This window comes from Pongo pygmaeus, chromosome 12 (genome assembly GCF_028885625.2).
Source record: "Pongo pygmaeus isolate AG05252 chromosome 12, NHGRI_mPonPyg2-v2.0_pri, whole genome shotgun sequence".
NCBI classification, from domain to species: domain Eukaryota; kingdom Metazoa; phylum Chordata; class Mammalia; order Primates; family Hominidae; genus Pongo; species Pongo pygmaeus.
This window is the reverse complement of record NC_072385.2, coordinates 26,761,159-26,787,345: the sequence shown is the minus strand read 5'-3', so window position 1 is coordinate 26,787,345 and position 26,187 is coordinate 26,761,159. Positions and strand designations below refer to the sequence as shown.

The 26,187-nt window shown below is 41.6% G+C and overlaps 1 protein-coding gene across 1 annotated transcript in view; it reads left to right on the top strand.

Moving 5' to 3' along the window:
* The first annotated feature begins 1,356 nt into the window (after positions 1 to 1,356).
* The window catches only part of LOC129030503 (LIM and senescent cell antigen-like-containing domain protein 1), a 64,496-nt gene continuing 39,665 nt past the window's right edge, over positions 1,357 to 26,187 (top strand). Inside the window, 9 exon segments of the mRNA XM_054475893.2 lie at positions 1,357 to 1,593; positions 5,957 to 6,053; positions 6,055 to 6,117; positions 17,116 to 17,182; positions 18,654 to 18,774; positions 19,211 to 19,360; positions 22,185 to 22,335; positions 22,911 to 23,003; positions 24,283 to 24,331. Of these exon segments, the coding sequence (XP_054331868.1) occupies positions 1,412 to 1,593; positions 5,957 to 6,053; positions 6,055 to 6,117; positions 17,116 to 17,182; positions 18,654 to 18,774; positions 19,211 to 19,360; positions 22,185 to 22,335; positions 22,911 to 23,003; positions 24,283 to 24,331 (973 nt within the window). The 5' untranslated portion in view covers positions 1,357 to 1,411.

Sequence of the window (26,187 nt, the reverse complement as noted above, 5' to 3'; positions counted from 1 at the left end):
TATTCAATTTAGAACATGTATTTTGCCAAAGTTAATGACACACCCATGACACAGCCTCAGGAGGTCCTGACAACATGCGCCCCGGGGTGGTCGGGGTACACCTTACTTTTATACATTTCAGGGAGACATGAGACATCAATCAATATATGTAAGATGTACATTGGTTCGGTCCAGTAAGGCGGAACAATTCGAAGTAGGGGGTTTCCAGGCCAGAAGTAGATAAGAGACAAAAAGTTGCATTCTTTTGAGTCCTTGATCAGCCTTCCAATGAATACACAATTGTGTCTGGCTCAGTGAACCTACATTTTTACATGAACAATAGGGTAGAGGAAGCAATCAGTTATGCATTTGTCTCAGGTGAGCCTCAAAGGGATGACTTTGAGTTGTGTCTGTCCTTTTTCCATAAGGAGTTTTCTTGTGGGCAAATGGTGAGGGAGGGATGTAGGTTGTTATCTTTGTAGCTATCTTATTTAGCAATAAAACAGGAGGCAAATTTGCCTGACGTAGTTTCCAGCTTGACTTTTTCCTTGGCTTAGTGATTTAGTTTCCTTTCGCATTGCTAACTCAATCACAGGAGACAGGAGTGTGGACTGAATATAGCAAGAATGCCAAAGTATGTAACAGCTTCCTTAGTCATGATAGAGACTAAGAAACATCAGCTCACCTAAGCTTTGAGGTTAGCTGGAGTCCAGTAGAAGAGTTATAACTAAACACCGGCCCTTGTCTGTTTCTACTTGTGCCCATTCATTGAAGCTGACATTGGACTGTGACTATGTACCAGTAGCAAAAGTGATAGAAGTCAAACATAGCTCTTAGTTTTAGGGGCTCATGGCCTCCTGGGGAAGGGACCCATCAGGCATAGCTGGCAGTCATGGCCAGGGTTGTGGAAGCCCAGGTCCGGGCAGGGTTCAAATGCTCCTCAGAGTGTGCCAGCAGCCTCAGCCTCAGGCAGAGCTTGTCAGGAGGTGTTTTACAAGGTCTCCAAAAGCCTCTTATGCCCTCCAGAGTGAAAAGCACGGCATTGTTGATGAAGTCTTGTGGCAAATATGCAAGGCACGTGTGGATATTTCCTTCTCTTGGAGGCTTACGAGGTAGCCCCAGTCTCCTGGTGCAGTGTTTATAGCATAGTCCACTGGGACTGCTGCTCTGACAAAGACTGTGTCACTACTTTGTGGAATGTTTTTTAGAACTTCCAGAATGCCTCAGTAAATCCTGACTGCCATGTAACTGTGTACTGTGCTGCTGAGCTCTTAACATGAAGCAGCAGCAGTGACCCTGGTGGGCCAGGCTGACGTGCATGGGAACAGGGGGAGTGACCCTGGCTGGGAAGCAGGGAGGCCTGGATATTGTTTCTCCTGGCTCTGTGTCCTGCCATTCTCGTCTCTGTGCTCAGAGCTCTCAAGCACCCACGATGGCCTTCTCAGGCCGAGCGCGCCCCTGCGTTATCCCAGAGAACAAAGAAATCCCCCGAGCAGCCCTTAACAGTGTCCACGAGGCCAATGGGACCGAGGACGAGAGGGCTGTTTCCAGACTGCAGCGCAGGCACAGTGATGTGAAAGTCTACAAGGAGTTCTGTGACTTTTATGCGAAATTGTGAGTGTCTCCTCTCCTGGAGTGCCCTCTTCCAGGTCCAGCGTTCTTGGCTGTCTGTTCAGGAGCCATCCTGAGCTGGCCCATACAATTTTATTGACTGGACTTTGGGTGGGAGTTTTCCAGGGTGGTAGGGCTCTGAGGGGCTCGCAGCGCAGCATGTTTAGGGAGACAGGAGACTGCCTTGTTGGTAAGAAATGCAGCAACACGCAGATGGGAGGGAGGTGCTGCCCTCACTGTGAGAGCCTGGCGGCCCCGTCTTCAGTAGATTCCTGATCACTTGGTAACTGCATTTTCATCATGTCGTCCGCAAGGGAGGCTTAGTGTTGTCATTGTCAGTAATTACATTAGAAAAATTCTGCAGTCTAAAACGGCCCAAAGATAAGGGGCAGATGGGTTGGAACAGTGAAAAAAACAAATTACAGACTGTTGGTAAAGATAAATATTTTTGTTATGTGTAATAATCAACAATTTGAAGTAAGCTAACTGAGTTTCTTAATTGAATGAATAAATATATATATTGTATAAGTAGCAAATCAATACACATATAGAACATACTGTTAACTCTAAAAAGCTAGGCTAATTTATATTATTAAATAGGTTTTAGCAAACACATTTTTTTAAGAAAATGCAGAGTAGCCATAAGACCAGCTCAAGATTATTGACCTCATTCAAAGTTGTGAGCTTAGAATTACTGCATATACCCAATTTGTCAAGTAAGAGTTAATGAGAATTTAACTGACCCGGTTCTCTACTTCCATAATCCGTGCTCTGTGGTACAGATGTCACTTATCTTCACAACTCACAGAGAGCTCTGTTTGACAGTAACTGGGGAATTGTAATAATACAGTAACCAATATTTTAACTGCTTGGTGAACTCTCAAGAAGATTTTTGGATTTATACATTGCTGCATTTTAGAACCAAACAATTTGTTTTGCATACTTGAATAATGGAAAGCAAGATACCAAGTGTGCTGTGTGAGGTTGATTTGTGGAAGTAGATCAGCTTCATCAGTCATGCCTGGCCTGACTTTTACATATAAATATCTATCTATCTATAGATAGATAGATAGATAAGTAGATAGATACTCCCCCACTTACATATTTCTTATCATCAACACTTTTTGGTGAAAATCTTTTTCCGAAAAATTAGCTAATTAATTATTACTAATCTGATGGTAGCTATAACTGTCACTAATGACTTTTTTAAAGTAATTCCTGTCATCTGTAGTATTAAATATAAAATCAACATTAAAAAAAAAAACAACAGGCATCGTGCCAGAGGGTCAAAGGCAAAAGAGGAAAGGGAAGCCTGACTGGTTCAGGGGGCAGCAAGGTGATTGTTCTGTTTCCTTTTTCCCCCTGCTTGTGATGAAAAGGAATACTTCTTGCAAAATACATATTATATTACCTCTAAAACTAGCGGATTTTTCCTGTGTGTGGGAAGTAACTGTGTGCTTGTTTTTATGATTTATCTACCTATTTCCTAATTCTACTTGAGTATTTGAACTTAAGTAGAAACAATCTATATTATAATGAGTTTAAACTGGTCAGTGATAATCAAACATTTTAACCTAAGGGCCTCTTAACATTGTTAAAAACTATTAAGGTCCCCAAAGAACTTTAATTCATCAGTATTTACCATATGAGAAATTGAAACTGGGAACAATTTAAAATACTTATTAATTCATTTAAAAACAACACTAAGCTTATTACGTGTTAATAATAGTAAATGTTAATATTAATGTTTTCATAAAAAATAACTGTTTTCCAAAATGGAAGAGGCTTAAAGGAAAGGATGGCATTGTGTTACATTTTTGCAAATCTTGTTAATAAAAGTTTCTCAGATTTGTTTCTGCATTCAACGTATTACAGTATATTGTTTTAGATGAAATATATGAAGAAAATGTGGCCTCCCACAGAGAGTGTAGTTGGAAAAGAGAGGACTTTCCGCCTCCTGAAAGGGTCATGGTGACACTGACATTTTGAAAACCACTGATTTGGGTTATAATGATCCAGGACATTCTAGAATATTCTTTTTGGGCTTTTTTAGAGTCCCATTAAGATTGTTGAGGTTTGATGAATCTTTTGAGAGGGTTTAGAATTAACAACAGTGCCATATATTTGAGCAGCATCTTCTGGTTTCCAAATAGTTTAAAATACTTTTTCCTCAGAACAATAATGAGAACAGTACTGAGAATGACCAGGCAGATTTGGAGCTTACCGTGCTCCTCCATCCAGGAATACCTGTGGACTTTGGTCAGGAAGAAGAAAGAAGCACAAACCCCTCCAGAGTTTTGTAAAACTGCCACAATCATCTGGCTTACGGCAAAGCTGGGCGATGATGAGAATTTTACAGATTTTTTCCCCAACCCACAGTAACTTTGAAATGACAAAATGGAAATTCATTTTAACATGAGGCTTAGGCCAGGTTTACTGAGCAGTGAAGCTGTTTCCCTTTCTCCCTTCCTTCCTTTTTTTTTTTTTTTTTGTGTGACATTTTAATTCTGCATTCAAACCTGTTAAATAAAGTTGAGCTTTGACTGGTCTGAAGTGATGAACACGGTGTGTCTGCACGCAGTTATTTATGGCAAGGCTACAAAACAGGATGACTGTTTTGTGAAACATTTTGGGGAGGAAGGCAAAGGGAAAGTTGTCTTCCAGAGGTATGGAGGGGAGTGAAGCAAGTAAGTGGAACCACTTTTGCTAAGGAAACAGCAAAACTTGGAAACCAATAGGGGCAAGGCAGTTAGTTACTCTGTTTATCAAATGGAGACTGTCCACCTGTCTGTCTCACTAGTTGGTTGTGAAAATTCAGGAGAACATTGGTAATAACTTCATGAAGTACATTGATTAAATATCTGGAAGGTCAGAAGCTGTACTAGGGGACTAGACACACAGGTGTAGAGCTCATGCTGTGGGTAGGCCTGCGAAAATAAATTTGCCAAAAAGTGAAGGACCGCTTGGCCAGTTACTGCTCTGCATGGGGGACCTTCTCCATTTCCAGGACTTTTAAGAAATAAATAGGTCTTCATGTGAAATCCTCATCTAATTGTATGCCTGTCAAAGCCATGTTGCTTTTCTTTTCCTTTTTCCTTCTTGAAATGAAATTTTGTTCTTGTTGTCCAGGCTGGAGTGCAGTGGCGAGATCTCGGCTCACTGCAACCTCCACCTCCCAGGTTCAAGTGATTCTCCTGCCTCAGCCTCCCAAGTAGCTGGGACTACAGGCATGTGCCACCACACCTGGCTAATTTTGAATTTTTACTAGAGACAAGGTTTTACCATGTTGGTCAGGCTGGTCTCGAACTCCTGACCTCAAGTAATCCACTGGCCTCGGCCTCCCAAACTCCTGGGATTACAGGCGTGAGCCACCGCAGCTGTCTGCCATGTTGCTTTCCTTCTTCCAAACTGCACAGTGGTTAGAGCCTGAGATTATTTATTGAATGCCTTCTGTATTTTAAGGTGTAATGAGGTTACTGATGCGGGAATTTCCCACATTACCAGCCGCAACAGTGGTTACTTGACAACCTGGTGTCACTTTCCTAACCTATGAAACGTGGTGGTATCCCTGTCATGTCCTTTCAAGTGTTTGAAATTCGTGGTGTAATCTGTTTTGATTGACAGTGTGATTTTATGAGCAAGGGGCCTGGATTTCTAGTCCTGTGCCTTCCTTTAACTAATTAGCCTTGTGATGTTGGTCTGATCCTTCCATCTCTGTGAGCCTGTTTTGCCATCTGTAAAATGATCTTTATTATGTAAAATTCTGTGATTTTAAGATACATTTTATAATATTAGTAATCAGGTTTGTCTTACCGATTAGGTAACAGGACTGGGGCATCTTGGCTGGTTTTAAGGCTACTTAAGCAGTTGTTTTCCACAGGATTTAATCAAAGGGATAACCCATGTCTAGGTTATATGACATGGCATTTAGTTGACATGCATTTTAGATTCTGTTCTCAGAAGGGAAAGAAACTGGCCTTGAGATGATGACTTTTGGATATTTTAATTAAGCTACTTACTAAGCTGTAAACCCAATTCCTTGAGAGCAGCTTAGAACTTTCATCTCTGTCTCAGGTGCCTAACACATAGTAGGCACGCACTCATAGTATATTTAGCAAGAAGAATGCCAAAAATGTTAGAAACAGAATCAAAGTGGGACACCTTTACAGAGCCTCAGATGCTAGGGTAAAGAGGCTGAAGAGTCCGAGTTCAGAGCATGTAAGGAACAAGCAAGAAATTGAGCTTTTTAGATAAAATAGGGTTTTTGTGATCAGATAGAATTTGCTGCTCAGTTCTTAGTGTTGTTTGATCTTCGATCTAAGAAGAGGCTGACGGTCTGCAACCTGCTGTTCTTTGTGTGTTACAGCAACATGGCCAATGCCCTGGCCAGCACCACTTGCGAGCACTGCAAGGGTGGCTTTGCGCCCGCTGAGAAGATCGTGAACAGTAACGGGGAGCTGTACCCATGAGCAGTGTTCTGTGTGCGCTCAGTGCTTCCAGCAGTTCCCAGAAGGACTCTTCTATGAGGTGAGTTGTGCTGGACAAAAGCAGGGAGGTGCCATTCCCCACCCTCCTGCTTCCTGCCCTTCTTTCCTGAGGCCTCCTCCTTCATGTTCAGTTTCATGATGAAAGACTGAATTGAAGTGCCAGATGCATGCTAGGTATTTGATAGCTGTGAGGTCAGAGGTGGCATCTCTATGGCCCATATGGGCAGTGGTGTGATTGGGATACCCTCACAGACCCTGCATTTGTATTGCTCAGTTCATCATCCTATTTCAGAACCCAGAGTCCCTTATGACAGAGCCTTTCAGACCTAAGCAGCTCAGCTCCACATACAAAATTCTTTCTGAGTCTTCAGCCACACTCAGGCCCCCCGCACACCTCACCCATTCCTATCTCTGTGTCTTTCCCCCTTCTCAGAGGACCACTGGACCCGCTCTAAAGGAGAGTGTGTGCTGTACATCACCCCCTCCACAACTTCCCAGCCTCGAGCCAGGAGCGTCCATGCATTTATTTTCTAAGGAAAAAAAAAAAAGTATTTTAGGGAACTATACTGTCTACATTTAGCTCTTCTGGCTGCCTATGTTCTTTTCCAAATACTTCTTTTTCTTGATCCTCGGGTGTTAGCATATGGTCTGCACTTCCTTTGTAGTGTATTTGGTATTCTCAACATTATTGAAACCCCTTTCTAGTTGTTTTTTATTGTTTTGTTTTGTTTGAGACAATGTCTCATTGTGTAGCCCAGGCTAGAGTGTAGTGGCATGATTATAGCTCATTGCAGCCTTGAACTGCTAACTCAAGTGATCCTCCAGCCTCAGCCTCCTGAGTAGCTGGGGCTACAGGCACGTGCCACCACACCCGACTAATTTTATTTTTCATAGAAACGGAGTCTCCCTATGTTGCCCAGGCTGGTCTCAAACTCCTGGGCTCAGGTGATCCTCGGCCTCCCAAAGTGCTAGGATTACAGGCATGAACCACCATGTCTGGCCTACTGAAACTCCTTTCTCACAATAAACATGTATTTTTGGGGATAATCTAGAGATGCTGACCCCAGGCTATCATTTGAAGGTGAGAATGAGGTGTATGTGTGTGTTAGATCAAATAGGTAATTTACTTTTACCACCTTACTTCTTACATATTTGTATATATATGCACATCTATATATGATAATATATTTATATAGAATTATTTTATAGCTGGAGATGGCTGCTCTTTGATTTCTTCTTTTGCCTAGCAGATTTTTATGTTTCCCTGTTATATTAACCATGCTTGAGCAAGGAAAGGTAGTTTACAAAGATCATTGGTAAGTCCATTGTATGCCACTCAGGCAGCATTTTCCCATAGAAACAAACATGAGAGCGGGGTTCCCAGGCCAGCCCACAGAAAAGCTGTTTACCCCATCATGGGTACATGAAATACAGGGCTAGCAAGTATGTAATAATGTCAACTCTGGGAAACAGCTTTAAGGGTTTGGGTTAGGGAATGCTATTTTATTCACTAGCACACATTTTTTTAAGCTTCTATTGTGTCCCCAAAACACACATTCCCAACAACAAAAACGTTAGCAGTGGAAAGAGGTCTTCGTTTTTTCTCTTTTCTTCTAGTTCTTTTTTTTTTTTAACTTTATTTCTTTAGGCCTCCAAACATGCTCTATCTATCTTCTTACTGTTCTTCCTGACTCCTTCCCTGGGCAGTGGGAATCTTTTGGGCAAGGATGATGGATTTAGGGATGGGCAAATGACAGTTGTGAGGATGGACAGGAGCAGGAGAGGCCAATGTACCACAGCAGAAGAGGGCGGGAGAGGAGCTCCAGAGGTGGGAATGGAGGCATCGGGCATAGAGACCCCCTACTGAGGCTATAGGTAGACTGTGATTAGCTGGTGAGGAGAAGGAATGGGAAATCCCTAGATGCTGTGGCAGCAAGAAGAGAGGGCGTTTGCTGGTGGTAGTGGTGGTGAGCCATGACTCAATTCAGGTAAAGGGACTTGAGGACCTACTTCTACCTCGGTACCTTGGAGGCCTGCTGGGACTATGGCAAGGAAGGAGATGAGACTCCCAAGGCACATTGAAGGGAATTCTGGAAAGCTGGCTTGGAGAGAGCATTGGTCTTCTCACTATATGAATCCCTTCTTCATCCCTCCCCCCCCTTTTTTTTTTCTCCTATAGTCCAGAGAGGTTGAAATGTCTGATAACACAGCAGGTTTGTGACATGAAAGACCATGAGAACCTAGCTGGTCTCCTAGTATCCAATATGATATTCTTTCCCTTACATATTTTTAAATATAAGATATTTTTATTGAAATGGGCGATTATGACAAAGGCCTTAGGAGAGCTCGGTCCAGGGGAGCAATAGAGAAGAACTCAGAGAAAAAGACAGTCTCTGTTTTCCCAAACATTTTCCTTATATCCCTGGCTTGCTGTTTCCCCTGTGAGCACCCTGGAGCTCCAGCCCTCCGTCACCTTCTTTCTTCCATTTTGCCTGCGACTTAGGAATGAACATGATGGTTAAGCTACCTTCATTAAGCAGCATGACTGCTTCCTGAGCTCCTGCTGCCGCATTTAGGCCCTGTCAGCTGTGAGGCCACTGGTGCTGAGTCAGAGGGAAGGGCTCAGAACAGCCTTGAGCAGCGAAGAATAAAGTGTGACTCATCTCGTCCTGCCCACCCCTCACACTGGACTATAAATACCCTCCCTGGGTCTGTGTGCTGTTATTCCAAAAGATGCGATGAATACCCAGAGCTAGGCTATTCATGGGCTGTTGCCCCGTTCAAGCTCTGTTGGGTCCTGAGGAAGATTACTATTTTGGCTACATTGTTTATCATTAAAACCAGCCCAGGGATGTGTAAACCTGCATCTGGAGAATAAGACATTTCTTTTTGGTTAAATGATATTAGAGAAAAAAACTATCCAAGGCTGCTAACAAATAATCTTCACTTTCAGTTATATCCAGCAATAAGTTGTTTTCCAGAAAAGAAAGCTTGGAAACTTACCCAGTTTGCCTTCCATTTGGGACATGACTGATGTGCTTCAGTCTTTGTATAATAAATGCATCTTCGCCACTCTGTATCTTTGTTATTGCTTTTGTCTCATTATCAAAACAACTTCCTTCCCTGATTTCCATAGCCTCTAATTTTTCTTTTCTCTAGAAGACTAGTTAGGAAGACTTAGAGGTGTGGTCTGTGCACTCACCTCCCCTTGAAAATGTGATTTACTTTTATGGTAGAACTTTCTGGTACTTTGAATTAAATAGCACATTCTTCCGTTTGGCCACAGAGGCAAGTATAGAATGAGATCCTTGTTTCCTAACCACTTACCAGCTCATATATCTGAAGAAATGAGCACCAGTATTTCTGTCTCAACTACACTTTCTCTTTTTTTTTTTCTTTCTTTTCTTTTTCTTAAGACAGGGTCTCACCCTGTTACCCAGGCTGGAGTGCAGTGGCACAATCATGGCTCACTGCAGCCTTGACTTCCTGGGCTCAAACAATCCTCCCACCTCGGCGTCCCCAGTAGCTGGGACTACAGGCACACACCACCACAGCCAGATAATTTAAAAAAATTTTTTGCAGAAACAGGGTCTTGCCGTGTTCTCGAACTCCTGAGCTCAAGTGATTAGATGCCATTTCCCCAGGGAAATACCCTTTCAACCCAGAGGCCCTAACGCTAACTATAGTGGTTCCTAAATCTTTGTGACATCCAGCATTATCTGCAGTAAAAGAAGTATCTTAATTTTTCCCGTAAGAAAATACTTTTGGGAGTGAAGTGGAGCCAACAGTTACAAGAGTGATTTAAGTCCAGGAAGTATTGCAGAGTGGGATGGACTGAACCAAGGACTAGGGACCTGGTGTGCAGCTGATTAACCCTGACTTAGTACATGCTCAGGGCTGGGTTCTTTGTTGGTGCTTCACATTTCTTTCTCCTTAGTTTGGATTTCACAAATGTGTCCCTTTTTTCCCATCACAAAATGCATTAACAGGAAAGACCCTTTTTTTTTATTTTTTATTTTTATTTTTATTTTTTTTGAGACGGAGTTTCACTCTTGTTGCCCAGGCTGGAGTGCAAATGTGCGATATCGGCTCACCGCAACCTCCGCCTCGCAGCCTCAAGTGCTTCTCCTGCCTCAGGCTCCCAAGTAGCTGGGATTACAGGCATGCGCCACCATGCCCAGCTAATTTTGTATTTTTAGTAGAGACGGGGTTTCTCCGCGTTGGTCAGGCTGGTCTCAAACTCCCGACCTCAGGTGATCTGCTCGCCTCGTCCTCCCAAAGTGCTGGGATTACAGGAGTGAGCCACTACACCTGGCCAGGAAAGACCCGTTTATGATGAGCAGTCTTGTAGCAAGATGTTTTACAAAGAGGTTTCTTCACTCATTTACTCTGATTATTCAGGAAGGCAGAAACCGAAATGGAAGACACTTCCAACCAGCACATCTGTTTATCTGTGGATCCACTCACTTCAAGGCAGTTTATGACAAACCGGTATAAAGTACCAAATGAAGATTTGCAACTTTGCACTTGACTGGAAATGAGACTTTCAACTGGTTTCCCGTTCTGAGCTTACTTGAAAGCAGCTCAGAATAATTGTTTTTTCCCCTAAAGGGAATATTTACAGAACTCCAAAACTTAAAACAGTTAGAGCCATTCTTGGAGCTCATCTTCCCCCACACAGAGCAACCCATTTCCACAAGTGGTGGGACCCCAGGGTTCTTAAGGCATTTTATTTATAAATACTACTAATTTGGACCATTAATATTTCTAACAGGCTTATTGTATTTGTTGTTTAAATCAGTTTGGGGATGTAATGTGTAGTTACCTAGAAAGGTTATATTTATAGAAATTTAATTCTTCCCAATTTATGATTCTTGATTTTTAAAAAATTTTATATCCTAGAGTTTTACTTTGGATCAACTTCTGGCCTTTCTCTCAGGCTGAAAAGTTGAGCTATACTATGTTTGATCATTTCTACACACTGTAGAAAAGAGGCAGCTCGTTATAGCAGAAGTAGTTCTCCACCTGGAATTAACAGTAGTTGTGACACTGGAGAAGCATAGTCCAGAGTGCAAGAGATTTGCAGGATGAATGGTGGCAAGGAAATCTATTTCTAAGTCCTCTTATTCTGGTTTTGAAGGACTCAATTTCTGGATCCTTTTCTCTTTGCCTGAAAACATGTTTATATTCACAATAGTACTTCTCTCACATTGCAAAGAAAGAAATCTCAAATCTTACTATCATTAATTGCTCCAGGATACCCATCAAAAAGGATTAGTTAGGGAGTGCTGAAACCCATAAGGCGTAGTCTTTCCCTGCCTTATGTATTTTCTTGTTAAGGAGAAGCTTGGCTTTAGGAACTGTGTTGGATATTCTATATTCAGGTACAGATATGCACGCCCCTTAACCACAGGCAAATGTCTGAGAAAGGTGTCATTAGGCAAGTTCATTGTTGTGCAAACATCAGAGAATGTATTTAAAAAACCTAAATGTCATAGCCTACAACACATCTAGTCTATATGGTATGGCCTATTCCTCCTAGGCTACAAACCTGTACAGCATGTTACTATACAGAATACTGCAGGCAGTTGTAACACAATGGTGAGTATTTGTGTATCTAAAAGTATCTAAACATAGAAAAAGTACAGTAAATACACCATATACCATGGTAGTATGTATGTGGTCCATTGTTGACAGAAATGTTATCCGGCGGATGACTATATATGCTGAATTTAGAGACGTAGACAGTAGTTACAACAGCTTTCCTTATTTATTTATTTATTTATATTTTTTATTTATTTATTTTTTTGAGACGGAGTTTCACTCTGTCACCCAGGCTGGAGTGCAGTGGCATGATCTCGGCTCACTGCAACCTCCGCCTCCTGGGTTCAAGCGATTCTCCTGCCTCAGCCTCCACAGTAGCTAGGAATCCAGGCGCATGCCACCATACCTGGCTAATTTTTGTGTTTTTAGTAGAGACAGGTTTCACCATGTTGGTCAGGCTGGTGTCGAACTCCTGATCTCATTATCTGTCCACCTCGACCTTCCAAAGTGCTGAGATTACAGGCATGAGCCACTGCGCCCAGCCAACAGTTTTCCTTTTAGGACTTAGCCTTTTTCATCCCCTGACTAATTTCAGAAGAATTTATCCATTTTAAGGGAAAGCTCTGGGAGAGCAAAGCAAAGAGCATTGGTAAGAAATTGTGAATGAGGTGGATAGAAAACACAAACCATTTTCCCTCTGCTTGCACATCACAACAATCAACACAAGTTCTTCTGTGACCAAACGTGTGGGAATTTTTCCCCACACACCAAGCAAGCAATCAGTTCTGCAGTGGACACCAGCTGGGCGTTCTCCAATTCAATTCCCACACTATCTACCTGGAGACCACAGATGGAGGGGTCAGCCCCAGGACTGTCTTCTCCTTCTGATGCCAATTGAAAGCCCCAGATTGCTTCACCTGTACTTCTGGCTGACATGCTCTGTAAATTGGGGATCCCACAGCCCCCTCTTCTGGTTCTGTTAATTTGCTAGAGCAACTCACAGAGCTCAGGGAAACACGTTTACTGGTTTATTATTAGTATTATGTTTGTTTGTTTGTTTTGAGACAAAGTCAAGCTCTGTCACCTAAACTGGAGTGCGGTGGAACAATCACAGTTCACTGCAGCCTCCATCTCGTGGACTCAGGCAGTCTTCCTACCTCAGCCTCCCCAGTAGCTGGGACTATAGGCACATGCTACCATGCCTGGCTCTACCAGTTTATTATAAACAATATTACCAGCCAGGCACGGTACAGCACACCTGTAATCCTAGCACTTTGAGAGATTCAGGTGGGAGGATTGCTTGAAGCCAGGAGTTCAAGAGCAGCCTGGACAACATAGTGAGATCCTGTCTCTACAAAAAAATAAGAAAATTAGCCAGGCCTGATGGCACACACAGTCCCAGCTACTTGGGAGGCTGAGGTGGGAAGATCATTTGAGCCTAGGAGTTGGAGGCTACAGTGAGCTATAATCATGCCACTGCACTCCAGCCTGAAAAACAGGGCAAGACCCTGTTTCTGAAAAAAAAAATAAATAAATAAAATACATTTTAAAAAAGGATATTACAAAGGATACAGATGAAGAGATACATAGGGTGAGGTATATAGGGGAAGGTGGTCAGAGCTTCCACACCTTCTCTGGCTGCACCACCCTCTGGGAAACTACACTGTGTTCAGCTATCCAGAAGCTGTCTGCACCCTGTCCTTTTAAATTTTTACGGAGGCTTCATTATGTAGGCATGATGAATTCAACACTTGGCCACTGGTGATCAACTTAACCTTCAGCTCCTCTCTGCCTTTCCTGAAGGCTGGAGGGTGGGGCTGAAAACCCCAACCATATGATTCTGCCTTGGTCTTTCTAGTAACCAGTCCCATCCTAAATCTACCTAGGGGCTGCCAGTCACGAGGCACCTCATTGACATATACAAAGACATCACTTTTAAGATTCCAAGGATTTTAGAAGCTGTATGCCAAGAAACTGGGAGGAAGACCAAATATGTTTTTCACAATGTCACAGTGAGGGTATGCCATGAGCCAGAACAAACAGACCAAAGCAGTATCGCTTTTTGACTCTTGGGAGGCCCTGAGAGGTTAAGCAACTTGCCCAAGGCCACACAATGAGTCTTTCAGCCAGATTTTGAACGCAGGCAGTCTGGATCCATGGTCAGTGTTCTTGACTCCTACCTGTCTTGTTAAAAGATGTTTCCAAATTATAGTTAATCCTAATTTTATTTTATCTTATACAGTGATTATATTTTCAACCTTCTAAAAAAATATAATATATATATACATACATACACTGCTGGGCTACTTTTTTGTGTTTTTATGCAATATACATCTTTCTCTTTCATTTAATACAGAATAAAAGTTGATCATTTCTAACTAAGTTAATGGAGTTATTTATGAGTTTTTATACAGTTGTCTTATGGTATCCACAGAGGATTGGTTCCAGGACACCCCCTCCACCCCACTCCCACGTCACCCTCAGAGTTTACCAAAATCTTTGAATGCTCAAGTCCCTGATATAGAATGGTGTACTTATTTGCATGTAACCTATGCACATCCTCCTGTATACTTTTCATTATCTCTAGATTACTTATAATAGCTAATAAAATGTAAATGCTATGTAAATAGTTGTTATACTGTTTTAAAATTTGTATTATTTTTATTTTTCTATTGGTATTTTTTTATTGTTTGGGGTTTTTTCTTCCACATTTTTTTTATCCTTTGTTGACTGAATCCAAGGATGCAGACCCAGCAGATACAGAAGGCTGTTTTGTGGTCATTTTGTTTTTTTGTTTCTAATTGACATAATAATTACACACATGGGGCACAGTGTGATGTTTCAATACATGTATACATTGTGTAAAAATCAAATCAGGGTATTTAACATATCCATCACCTCGTACATTTATAATTTCTTTGTCGTAAGAACATTCAAAATGCCCCTTTTCTAGCTATTTTGAAATAGCTATTTTGAAATATTTTGAAATGCAATATATTATTAACCAAAGTCACTCTACTGTGCAATAGAACACTAGAACTTATTCTTCCTAACTATAACTTTGCACCCATTGACCATCTTCTCCCCATCCCCTCCACTCCATTCTCCCCAGCCTCCAGCAACCTCTATTTTACTCTCTATTTCTATGAGATCAACCTCTTTAGATTCCACATATGAGTGAGATCATGTAGTATTTGTCCTTCTGTGCTTATTTCACTTAATGTAATGTCCTACAGTTTCATCGATGTCGCCACAGATGACAGGATCTCATTCTTTTTTATGGCCAAAGAGTCCTCCGCTGGGTATATGTACCATATTTTTTTAATCCATTCATCCGCTGATGGACAATTAGGTTGCTTCCAAATCTTGGCTATTGTGAATAGTGCTGCAGTAAACATAAGAGTGCAGATATCTCTTCCACATACCGATTCCATTTCATTTGGATATATTCCCAGTAGTGAGATTGCTGGATCATATGGTAGTTCCATTAATTACTGCTAAAAGCTAAACATCAGATTTTTATGCGTATAGATGGCATACATTCATCAGAAATATACCGCGCTTCATAAATACTTGTACTTTTGGCTGCACATTATAATGTAGTATGGCATAGTATTGAGTAATAGCATATCAATTTATTCTCTTCTGTTAATAAACTTTAAAAACCAATCTGGGCAAGGTAATGTGTGCCTGTAATCCCAGCGACTCAAGAGGCTGATGTAGAAGGATCACTTGAGCCCAAGCATTCAAGACAAGCCTGAACAACATAGCAAGACCTAGTCTAAAAACAAAAAGATATATTAAATACATTACAGCTTATTCATTTGAATTAAAAAGTGAAGCTGGACATAGTAGCTTACACCTGTAATCCCAGCACTTTGGGAGGCCAAAGGTGGGAGGATCACTTGAGGTCAGGAGTTCGAGACCAGCCTAGCCAACATGGTGAAACCCCATCTCTACTAAAAATACAAAAATTAGCTGGACATGGTGGCGGGTGCCTGTAATCCCACCTACTCAGGAGGCTGAGGCAGGAGAATCGCTTGAACCCAAAAGGCAGAGGTTAGAGTGAGCCAAGATTGTACCACTGCACTTCAGACTGGGCAACAGAGCGAGACTCTGGGGGAAAAAAAGTTATTTTTCTAGGAGAAAATCTGCTTTGGTTGGTTCAACAGTAAGAACTGACTTTGCCAGTTAAGCTATGGTAGATATGTTCACTAAATTGGATGAACTAAATCTATAGCCATAATTTGAGGAAACTGAGTTGACAACTGATACATTAAAAATGGATATCATTAAAAATGGCTTTTGATAATCAGACAGTGTATGACTTTTGGCATATAACTTGTAAGGAGCTCAAAGACTCAAGGGGAGACATTACTATAACATTTCTCACAAGTTAGTAATGTGAAAAAGGCTTCTTAGCATTTCTATATTTAAAAAAAAAAAGCAACACCCAAAATAGAAAATAGACCTAGAATTAATATTGAACCTGAGTCTTCTAGTGGAAAGCCATATTGATGCATGAGATACATGAAATAATTGTGGGAAGAAAGGGCAGCCCTACTCATTTCACCATCACTAAGATATGATTTTCAAGTAAACATAGTATAAAAAAACTAATATTTATGTCTTGCTTGTCCTATACCAATCATTCTAATGATAATACAGAAGAAAATAAATGTTAACCTTTACAGCCTTATGGATTCAGAAAGCACATTTTAAAATTTCATGTTATATGTATTTTTTAATTGCAGAAAAGTATGATAGGGTGATCAGTTAAAGACAAGTACAAAAAATATACTAGGATAAAATTGGAGCACATAAAATGAAAACAGTTCAAGAAATGAAAGATGTAAAAATCTTGGCTGTTAAAAGAATGTTTTTTAATAGATTTTGGTCATTTTAAAATGCGCTAGGGCTGAGCATACTGGCTCACCCCTGTGGTCCCAGTGCTTTGAGAGAATGAGGTAGGAGGATTGCTTTGGGCCAGGAGTCCATGAACTAGCCTAGGCAACATAGTAAGACTCCCATTTAAAAAAATAATAAAATACAATGTGCTAGAATATTTGCCCTTTGTAAATATTTGAGGTTACAGTAAGAATTACAGATATCGACCTGAAAAATGTGGGAGGAGAGTTGTATGTATGTGCATATTTTCTGGAGGGAGAGGTGATCCATAGCTTTCATCAGATTCATTAAAGGCAGGGTATTTGAGCCAGAAAACAATTCAGCACAGTCAGAGGCCAGGTCACCAGTCCCTGTAGGTGTACTGTTCACTCTAGCCTCTACTTATTCCATATGTCTTTCCTGTACCAACATGTAGATGTATGGATGGTGCAAAAGAGTATCTGCTTTTTAAAATCCCAGTAGAGTTATAAATTCTTAGAGTAGAACTCTTAGTTTAGAAACATCTTTCCTGTATATCTTCATCAAATAATTATATTTCTCCTGTGATTGTTTCGTGTTTGTAAGTTGGTGGTACCCTCTCTTTCAGTTTGAAGGAAGAAAGTACTGTGAACATGACTTTCAGATGCTCTTTGCCCCTTGCTGTCATCAGTGTGGTAAGTTTTACTGCTAAATGTCAAGTAAAAAGTAAGTTTCCGGCCAGGCGCGGTGGCTCACACCTGTAATCCTAGCACTTTGGGAGGCGGAGGGAGGAGGATCACCTGAGGTCAGGAATTCGAGACCAGCCTGGGCAACATAGGGAGACTTGTCTCTACTAAAAATACAAAAATTAGCTGGGCATGGTGGCAGGTGCTGATAATCCCAGTTATTCAAGAGGCTGAGGCAGGAGAATCGCTTGAACCCAGGGGGCAGAGGTTGCAGTGAGCTGAGATTGCACCACTTCACTCCAGCCTGGGTGACAGAGCAAAACTCCATCTTGGGGGGAAAAAAAGTAAGTTTCCAAATTACTTCAGTCGTTTCACACTGGTGAAGTATCGATGGTAAAAATGGTTTTTAGTGCTCATTATGAATAACTGTTGGATACTTCATCACTCGTCTTCCCTATTGTTAATATATAACAAGCTGGAGGAGTATCAAAACCTAGAGATAATTGATTTTTAAGGACATTTAAGGTAGAGGTATTTGGGGATGAACTAGGACTCCTATCGGGTGGCGTTTGGTAGTGTTCTTTTCCTGTGTTAACACAACCTTTATCTACTTGCTTTTGGTTTTGCCAGGAAAGAGGCAGGGAAGACATCAGTGAGGTGCTTCAGATGCTTAGGGATGCTTAAGCATTGCTTGCACAGTGCATAAGTGATGGACTTGCTTGCACGTTGGCCACTTCACTGGTTGCTAATACCTCTGCCAGGTTTCCAGAGATTGAAGAAACTGGGTAGAATGTTCTAAAGGTTTAATGAAAGAATAAATTAAGTATGGGTTATAAGAAACTGTGCTGTAGATTTCAGTTGTCTGTGTTGACAATGACCAGAAATAACTAAAAGGAGCCTAGTAGCTCATTTGGAAAGGAAAGCTAGATTCAGAGATGACATAAAACAGCCCAAAAATGTGGCTGCTGAATCAAAAACAAAAATTCAGATGAAATAAAAACTTTTTTTCTAATGTGCTTACTCTGGTAGACACATAAATAAAAAGTTCTTCTACTGGCCAGGTGTGGTGGCTCACGCCTATAATCCTACCACTTTGGAAGGCCAAGACGGGCGGATCACCTGAGGTCGGGAATTCGACCAACATGGAGAAACCCCATCTCTACTGAAAATACAAAATTAGCCGGGCGTGGTGGCAGGCGCCTGTAATCCCAGCTACTTGGGAGGCTGAGGCAGGAGAATCGCTTGAACCCAGGAGGCAGAGGTTGCAGTGAGCAGAGATGGCGCCATTGCACTCCAGCCTGGACAATAAAAGCGAAACTGTCTCAAAAAAAAAAAAAAAAAAAAAAGTTCTTCTATTGAGAAAGGCTTCAATGGTTTTTTTCCTCAGTTTTTCCTTAATTGCTGTCTCAGTAAATAAAGTGCCATGCTTGTTACCTAGGATGTTACTTAGTAACATCCTTTGTGTGTTGCTGTCCCACAGGTGAATTCATCATTGGCCGAGTTATCAAAGCCATGAATAACAGCTGGCATCCCGAGTGCTTCCGCTGTGACCTCTGCCAGGAAGTTCTGGCAGATATCGGGTTTGTCAAGAATGCTGGGAGGTAGGTGGATTTTCATCCTTGTCAGATGTGGGTGGATAATGTGACTGTGACAAGATCATGTGTATTCTCCATGTGGGATGTAAGGCAGTTCTGTAGGACACTGAATTGAGGGCATGGGAACTCAGACACTGCAGTGTGTTCACTGAGTGCTGCTGCTGGGAGTGGACCCTTGTGTTGCAGTTCACAGGGCATAACTGCTCCATGCATGGCTGAACTACCAATGGGGGATGTACCTAGATGGAGTTTCTTAAAAATCAGTCAGATATTAGGGTTGGAACACATTTTTCATGTAGCTTGATTCTGCCCTGTTAAGCACAGGAGTGATTTTTTAAAGAAATGGTTTGTTTTATTTCTTTTCAGAGATAAGGGAAGCATATTTCTTTTTAACCATTAGAAAGAACCTAAAATTTTAAATTTAAGTTTTGGCTCTGTTTAGACACCTGTGTCACCCCTGTCATAATCGTGAGAAAGCCAGAGGCCTTGGAAAATACATCCGCCAGAAATGCCATGCTATCATCGATGAGCAGCCTCTGATATTCAAGAATGACCCCTACCATCCAGACCATTTCAACTGTGCCAACTGCGGGTACTGGAATTGTTTCTTTTTGATTACACAAGCAGTGGGAATGAAAGATTACATTTATCTATATTTCTGTTACTCTAGCAAACCAAATTGTTTTTCTCCAATTTTTAGTCTAGAAAATTTTAAACCTATAGAAGAGTCAAGAGAATGATATAATGAAACCTGTATACCCTTAATTTCATCTCACCAGTTACCATTTTGCCATGCTTGTGTGCATACGGTCCACATTCTTGTTTCACCCTCCTATGTATGTGTGCACGTGTGCCTGTATACACATACCTCTAAAATTTCTCATGACTCCCAGTATACATCTCCTAGAATAAGGGCATTTTCCTATGGAACCACGATACTTTTTGTAAATTTTTTTTTTCCTTGAGACAGGGTCTCGCTCTATTGCCCAGGCTGAAGTGCAGTGGGCAATCATAGCTCACTGCATCCTCACCCTCCTGGGCTCAAGCAGTCCTCCCACTTCAGCCTCCAGAGTAGCTGGGACCACAGGCACACACCACCCTTCCTGACTAATTTTTTTAAATTTTTTGTACAGTTGAAGCCTTGCTGTGTTGCCCAGGCTGGTCTCAAACTCCTGGGCTCAAGCAGTCTACTCATCTCAGCCTCCCAAAGTGCTGGGGCTATAGGCATGAGCCACTGCACCTGGCCAGAACCACAATACTCTTATTATGCCTAAGAAAATTAGCAATAATATTATAATATCAACTATCAGTCCATATTAAAAATATTCCCAGTAGCCCCAGAAATATTTGTCATCACTATGTTTTTCCAATCGAAGGGCTAAAAACAAAAAAAGGTCTTACGTCTGTACATGCATAACTTTTACAGTTGTAATAATTAGGTATTATCTTAAAAGATGTTATATTTATTTAATTTGGCTTGGTTTATATCTAAAAGAAATATATTTAATTTTTTGTCTTCAATAAGTTATGATAAATTGTTAGGCTATGAATTTTTCTCAGTTTGCTGCCTAGTATAAAAATTTAGTGGATAAAGATTCTTGGCCGGGCGCGGTGGCTCATGACTGTAATCCCAGCACTTTGGGAGGCCGAGGCGGGCAGATCACGAGGTCAGGAGATCAAGACCATCTTGGTTGACACGGTGAAACCCCGTCTCTACTAAAAAATACAAAAAAAAAATTAGCCGGGCACAGTGGTGGGCGCCTGTAGTCCCAGCTACTTGGGAGGCTGAGGCAGGAGAATGGCAGGAACCCGGGAGGCGGAGCTTGCAGTGAGCTGAGATTGCGCCACTGCACTCCAGCCTGGAAGACAGAGCGAGACTCCGTCTCAAAAAAAAATAAAAAAAAATTCTTTACTGTAGTTAATGTGAACTTACGTGCTAAATTATAGTAGGGATGGAGAAGAAACAGTAGGCCAAATATTAAGAAAACAGTTTGGGCCAGGTGCAGTGGCTCACGCCTGTAATCCCAGCACTTTGGGAGGCCGAGGCGGGTGGATCACGAGGTCAGGAGATCGAGACCATCCTGGCTAACAAGGTGAAACCCTATCTCTACTAAAAATAAAAAAATTAGCCGGGCGTGGTGGTGGGCACCTGTAGTCCCAGCTACTCGGGAGGCTGAGGCAGGAGAATGGCGTGAACCCAGGAGGCGGAGCTTGCAGTGAGCGTGGATCACGCCACTGCACTCCAGCCTGGGCAACAAAGCAAGACTCGTCTCAAAAAAAAAAAAGAAAGAAAACAGTTTGGTTGTATAAGTTCAGCCATCTCATCTTTTGTGATTGAATTATCAGTTTGTGCCTTATCTTGTTTTCTTGCCTATCCTTCCTCTTGGGGATTCACCTCTGTCCACTTTTCATTAGCATCTCTCCTAGAGAATTACATAAAAGGGCTGAAATTCAAACAAGTCCATTTGACTAATTGGGACCATCTCTGACCAAATGTTTATTGATGCAGGAGACTGAAAATAATATTTAATTTGAGTATTTGGAGAAGGAAAATTCTGGGCATTTTGTTGTTTATGAAAATAAACTTATTAACCTATAACTCTTTTCAACAGCTTGTGACAATTTAAATAATTGTTAGTAAATGGAACTAGTCTCCCAACTTCTCAGTTTGCTTGGAAAGGTCGTGTCTTAGTCTATTTTATGCACTTGTAACAGAATACCACAAACTGGGTAATTTGTAACCAACAGAAGTTTATTTGGCTCATGGTTCTGGAGGCTGGGAAGTCCAAGATCAAGGGGCTGGCATCTGGTGAGGACCTTCTTCTGCATCATTACATAGCAGAGGGCATCACATGGTGGGGGAAGAGGAGGAAGGAAGAAAGAGAAGGAAGGAGGCTGAACTCGTCCTTTTATAAGGAACCCACCCCCTCAGTAACAGCATTAATCCATCTGTGAGGGCAGAGCCTTTGTGATGTAATCACCCCTTAGAGGTCCTACCTCCCAACACCTCTGCACTGGGGATCATGAACTTTGGGGACACAGTCACACCATAGCAGGTAGTATTACTGAGTCTACCCTCAGCACTGTGATTATTCCCTGTAGCTTTTAAAGGAAGACAAGTGGACTAAAATGTAATGTGATAGTATAAGAAGGAAATGATGAATATGACTGGTGTGGTAGTATGTATCTGACCTAGTCTTGCATCTTATCCTTTTAAGATACAGATGTTTTGGTAGGAGTCTGGAACCTGTTCGGGCCTATTAATTCAGGTTATTCTGAGCACCTCTAAAGGGGAAAAAAGAAATTTGAAGGGATTGTCATAGTAATATCTTTAAAAACCTTCTAAAAAGTGTGCTAGCCCCATCGGTTGGCCGTTTTTCTCTCAGTATTAAGCTGGGCGTCTTTCTCACGGACAGGAAGGAGCTGACTGCCGATGCACGGGAGCTGAAAGGGGAGCTATACTGCCTGCCATGCCATGATAAAATGGGGGTCTCCATCTGTGGCGCTTGCCGACGGCCCATTGAAGGGTGCATGGTGAACGCCATGGGCAAGCAGTGGCATGTGGAGGTGAGTTCTAAATGGCAAAGTGTAATCAATCCTTTCAAATCTCCATGATAAAGGGGTAACCAATACTTTCAAATCTCCATGATTCCGGGTAACCAGTACTTTCAAATCTTCATGATTCAGGTGTCCTGGCAAGATGAGGAGACTCTAAAGATTAAACATGGACATTTTAAAGACAATTGACTTTGCTGACAGCCAAGGATATAGAATGTACACTGCTTTTATGAATGTCTCAGTAATGATACAGGATGTGCACTTTTGCTCCTAAAGCCTTCTTGAAGCAGGAAGTGCCATGGTCTGTATCCAGCAGCAGCTCCTTCTTTATAGGTGCTACTGAGATGCTCACCTCTATTCTCTTTTTGGGCTATTATAATAGGCTATGTCTTAAAGTAACCTTCAAAGACAGACACCTGAATTACAACTGCAGCAGTATTATATTATGGGGCCACCTATGGCCAAATGAAATGACTGTCTCAAACTTCCCTTCATCTTCTCTGAAAATAGGTTAACTTTGGTGTTTACTTTATTAGATATAAAATATGGCAATTCAGAAATGACCTATAGAAATTTTTTTCCAGCATTTTGTTTGTGCCAAGTGTGAGAAACCCTTTCTCAGACATCGCCATTGTGAGAGGAAAGGCCTGGCATATTGTGAAACTCACTATAACCAGGTATTGACCTTAGTCACTGGATGCTAGATAGACTTTTATGAACCTAAGCTTATCAGTAGTTTAGCTACAAGGAAATCTCTTGGAAGATGTACATTATTCAATAGAGATTTGTTTTTAACTTTTTATTTGGGAAATAATTTCAGACTCAGAAGCTAACTATAAAATATACAAAGAATACCTGTATGCCTTTCATTCAAGTCCACAGTTTGCTTTATCATTTCCCGCGCTCAGTCTTCTTGTGTAAAACACATACTTACATAAATATTATATACAAGTATGATGGCTGTTTCTAAAGCGTTTGCCAATAAGTTCATCATACTCCTTTACCCCTATATTTCCCAAGAATATGGGACTCTCTAACATAATTGTAGTTATCAATATTGATACCGTACTTTAACCCATTTATTCTAGTTTTGTCGCTTGAGTCAATAATATCTTCACAGCATTTTTTCCACTCCCAGACTGGACCCAGCCTAGGGCTGTGATGTTTCTTTAGCCTTCTTAAATCTGGAAAGTTTCCAGAGCCTTTTAAAATTTTTGATGACATTGACATTTTGGAGGGATGCAGAGGGCCCCTACCCCATTTTAATAGACTACTTTCCACTTGGGTTCACCTGGTGCTTCTCTGTGCTTAGATGAGGTTATACACAGCAGGTTGCGGCCCCATACAGTGGCAGGGCATCCTCTCAGAACCTTGCCCCTGGAGCATTTTATACCTCTCCTGCACTGGTGATCTCCCAGGCATGGTGCTGGCTGATAACATCACTGTGAATTACAATTTCCTTCCCTCCTTTGTAAGAAAGAAGCAATCTGTGGGCAGTCATTTTATGACCATGGAAATGTCCTGTTCCTCATCAACCCGCCCTAGATTTAGCACCCCTTGATGATTCTTGTCTCTGTGCCAGCTGCAGACGACGCTTCTCCAGCCCCATGCCCTCCACCCATAGTCCGGTCCTGAGCGCTCTGCCTGAGCAAGAGCCCACCTCCTCTCCCGTCTGTAGGTTTATTCATTTGTCTATTTCTTATCCATATGGACTCACAGATTTCTGTATTTTGCATCACTTATTTGGGTGTTCAAACTGTCATCTGGAAAGTTTTTCTTTTAATTGATGAGAGTGAATTACTTTCACTGTAAGAAGTAAAAACTTGTCAAAGAACTTTTAATGATTTTCTCTAGTAGTGATAAACCCTCAATTTAGATAGCCAGCTATTTTGAAATGTTCAGTGTTCTAAAAATTCTAACACATCTTGAACTTTGACCACCTTTTTTTATTTTCAGCTATTTGGTGATGTTTGCTTCCACTGCAATCGTGTTATAGAAGGTGATGGTAAGTATCTGTGTGAGTTTTAGATTGGTACCACTTTGACACAAAAACACTTGGGTAATGTGGAAATTCAGGTTGGTGATTGCTATGGTTTGGAATGTGATCGTTATCAGTTACTTTTTCTCTGTCTTCGGCGTATTTTCCAAGTAATCTGTAGCAGTAAGATGATAATATCAAAGAGTTGGATTTGTTACTAATTTATGACACTACTTTCAGCCACTGCTGCAGTGTTGTATGCCAGCAATCATGGGAACAGTCCCTGGTGGACCCTAAGACCTGTTTCTGTGTCCAGTTTCAGGAAGCTCTAGAACAACGTTTATTAGGAACAGTTTAATCTGCTATTGTAGTTAGGAAGAGGCACTTTAACCTGCTCATGCTAAAAGCTGGCAGTTATCAGCAAGCATATCTAGGACTTACCACCCTTGTACTGTGGTAATTAGGCTGGGCTGATTGATTGGAACAGAAAGGAAGCAGCTGTGTTTGCTAAGAGTCGCTAACACAATTCTGCTAGAGACTTCCTGGCAAAGTTTTGAACAATCCTGTTTTCAGCATGATTCATGGCTCCCTGCAGACATCACCTAATTCAGGAAATACTTTTGGAACACTGTTCATGTGCAGTTTGTGAAAACAATCCAAGAAAACAATCTTTAGTGCCATTGAAAAGAAAACTTACCTCCCTCTGTGAAATAGATGCCAGGTGAAAGAAGCTTCAAAGGAAGCTGTCTTGTTATCAGCTCTGGAAAAAAGACTCCTACAGGGGCAAATAAGTTAATGTCTGGATTTTTGAAAATTATTTACCTAGTTCATATTTCCTTGTTGGGCCAACAGCAGTAGGGACAGAAACAGCAAGCTCACCTAAACAACATGATGCATGGACAGTTGCCACATGTGCCCAGGCCAAGGGGGCACAGTTGCTGGTGTAAGACATGGCACACATCATTTATAACTTCACAGGATACTTAAGGACGGGGGAAGATTAAAGTCAGCCCTCCGTATCCAGGAGCTGGATCCAAACATCCGTGGATTCAACCAACTATGGATCAAAAATATTTAGAGAAAAATAACAAAATAACAATACAAATAGTACAGTATAATGACTATTTACATATCATTTACATTGTACTAGGCATTATAATTAACCTAGAGATGATCTAAAGTATACGAGACAGGACCAGGCGCAGCGGCTTACGCCTGTAATCCCAACACTTTGGGAGGCCGAGGCGGGCAGATCAACTGAGGTCAAGAGTTCAAGACCAGTCTGGCCAACATGGTGAAACCCCATCTCTACTAAAAATACAAAAAATTAGCTGGGTGTGGTGGTGCATGCCTATAATCCCAGCTACTTGGGAGGCTGAGGCAGGAGAATCACTTGAACCCGGGAAGCGGAAGTTGCTGTGAGCCAAGATCACACCATTGCACTCCAGCCTGGGCAACAAGAGCAAAACTTCATCTCAAAAATAAATAAATAAATGTATACAAGACAGTGTACATAGGTTATATGCATTTTATATCAGGGACTTCAGCGTCTGAGATTTTGATATCCTCACAGCATCCTAGAAACAGTATCCTGCACATATTGAGCAACAACTGTATACATAAAGGTTGAGGGCCGGGTGTGGTGGCTTACACCTGTAATCCCAGCACTTAAGGAGGCCAAGACAGGAGAATTTCTTGAGGCCAGGAGTTTGATACCAGCCTGGGCAACATAGCAAGACCTCCATCTCTACAAAATAAAAATAAAAAATTAGCCAGATGTGGTAGCACACACCTATGGTCCCAGCTACACAGGAGAACGAGATGAGAAGATTGCTTGAGCCCAGGAGTTCGAGCTGTGATCACACCACTGCAATACAGCCTGG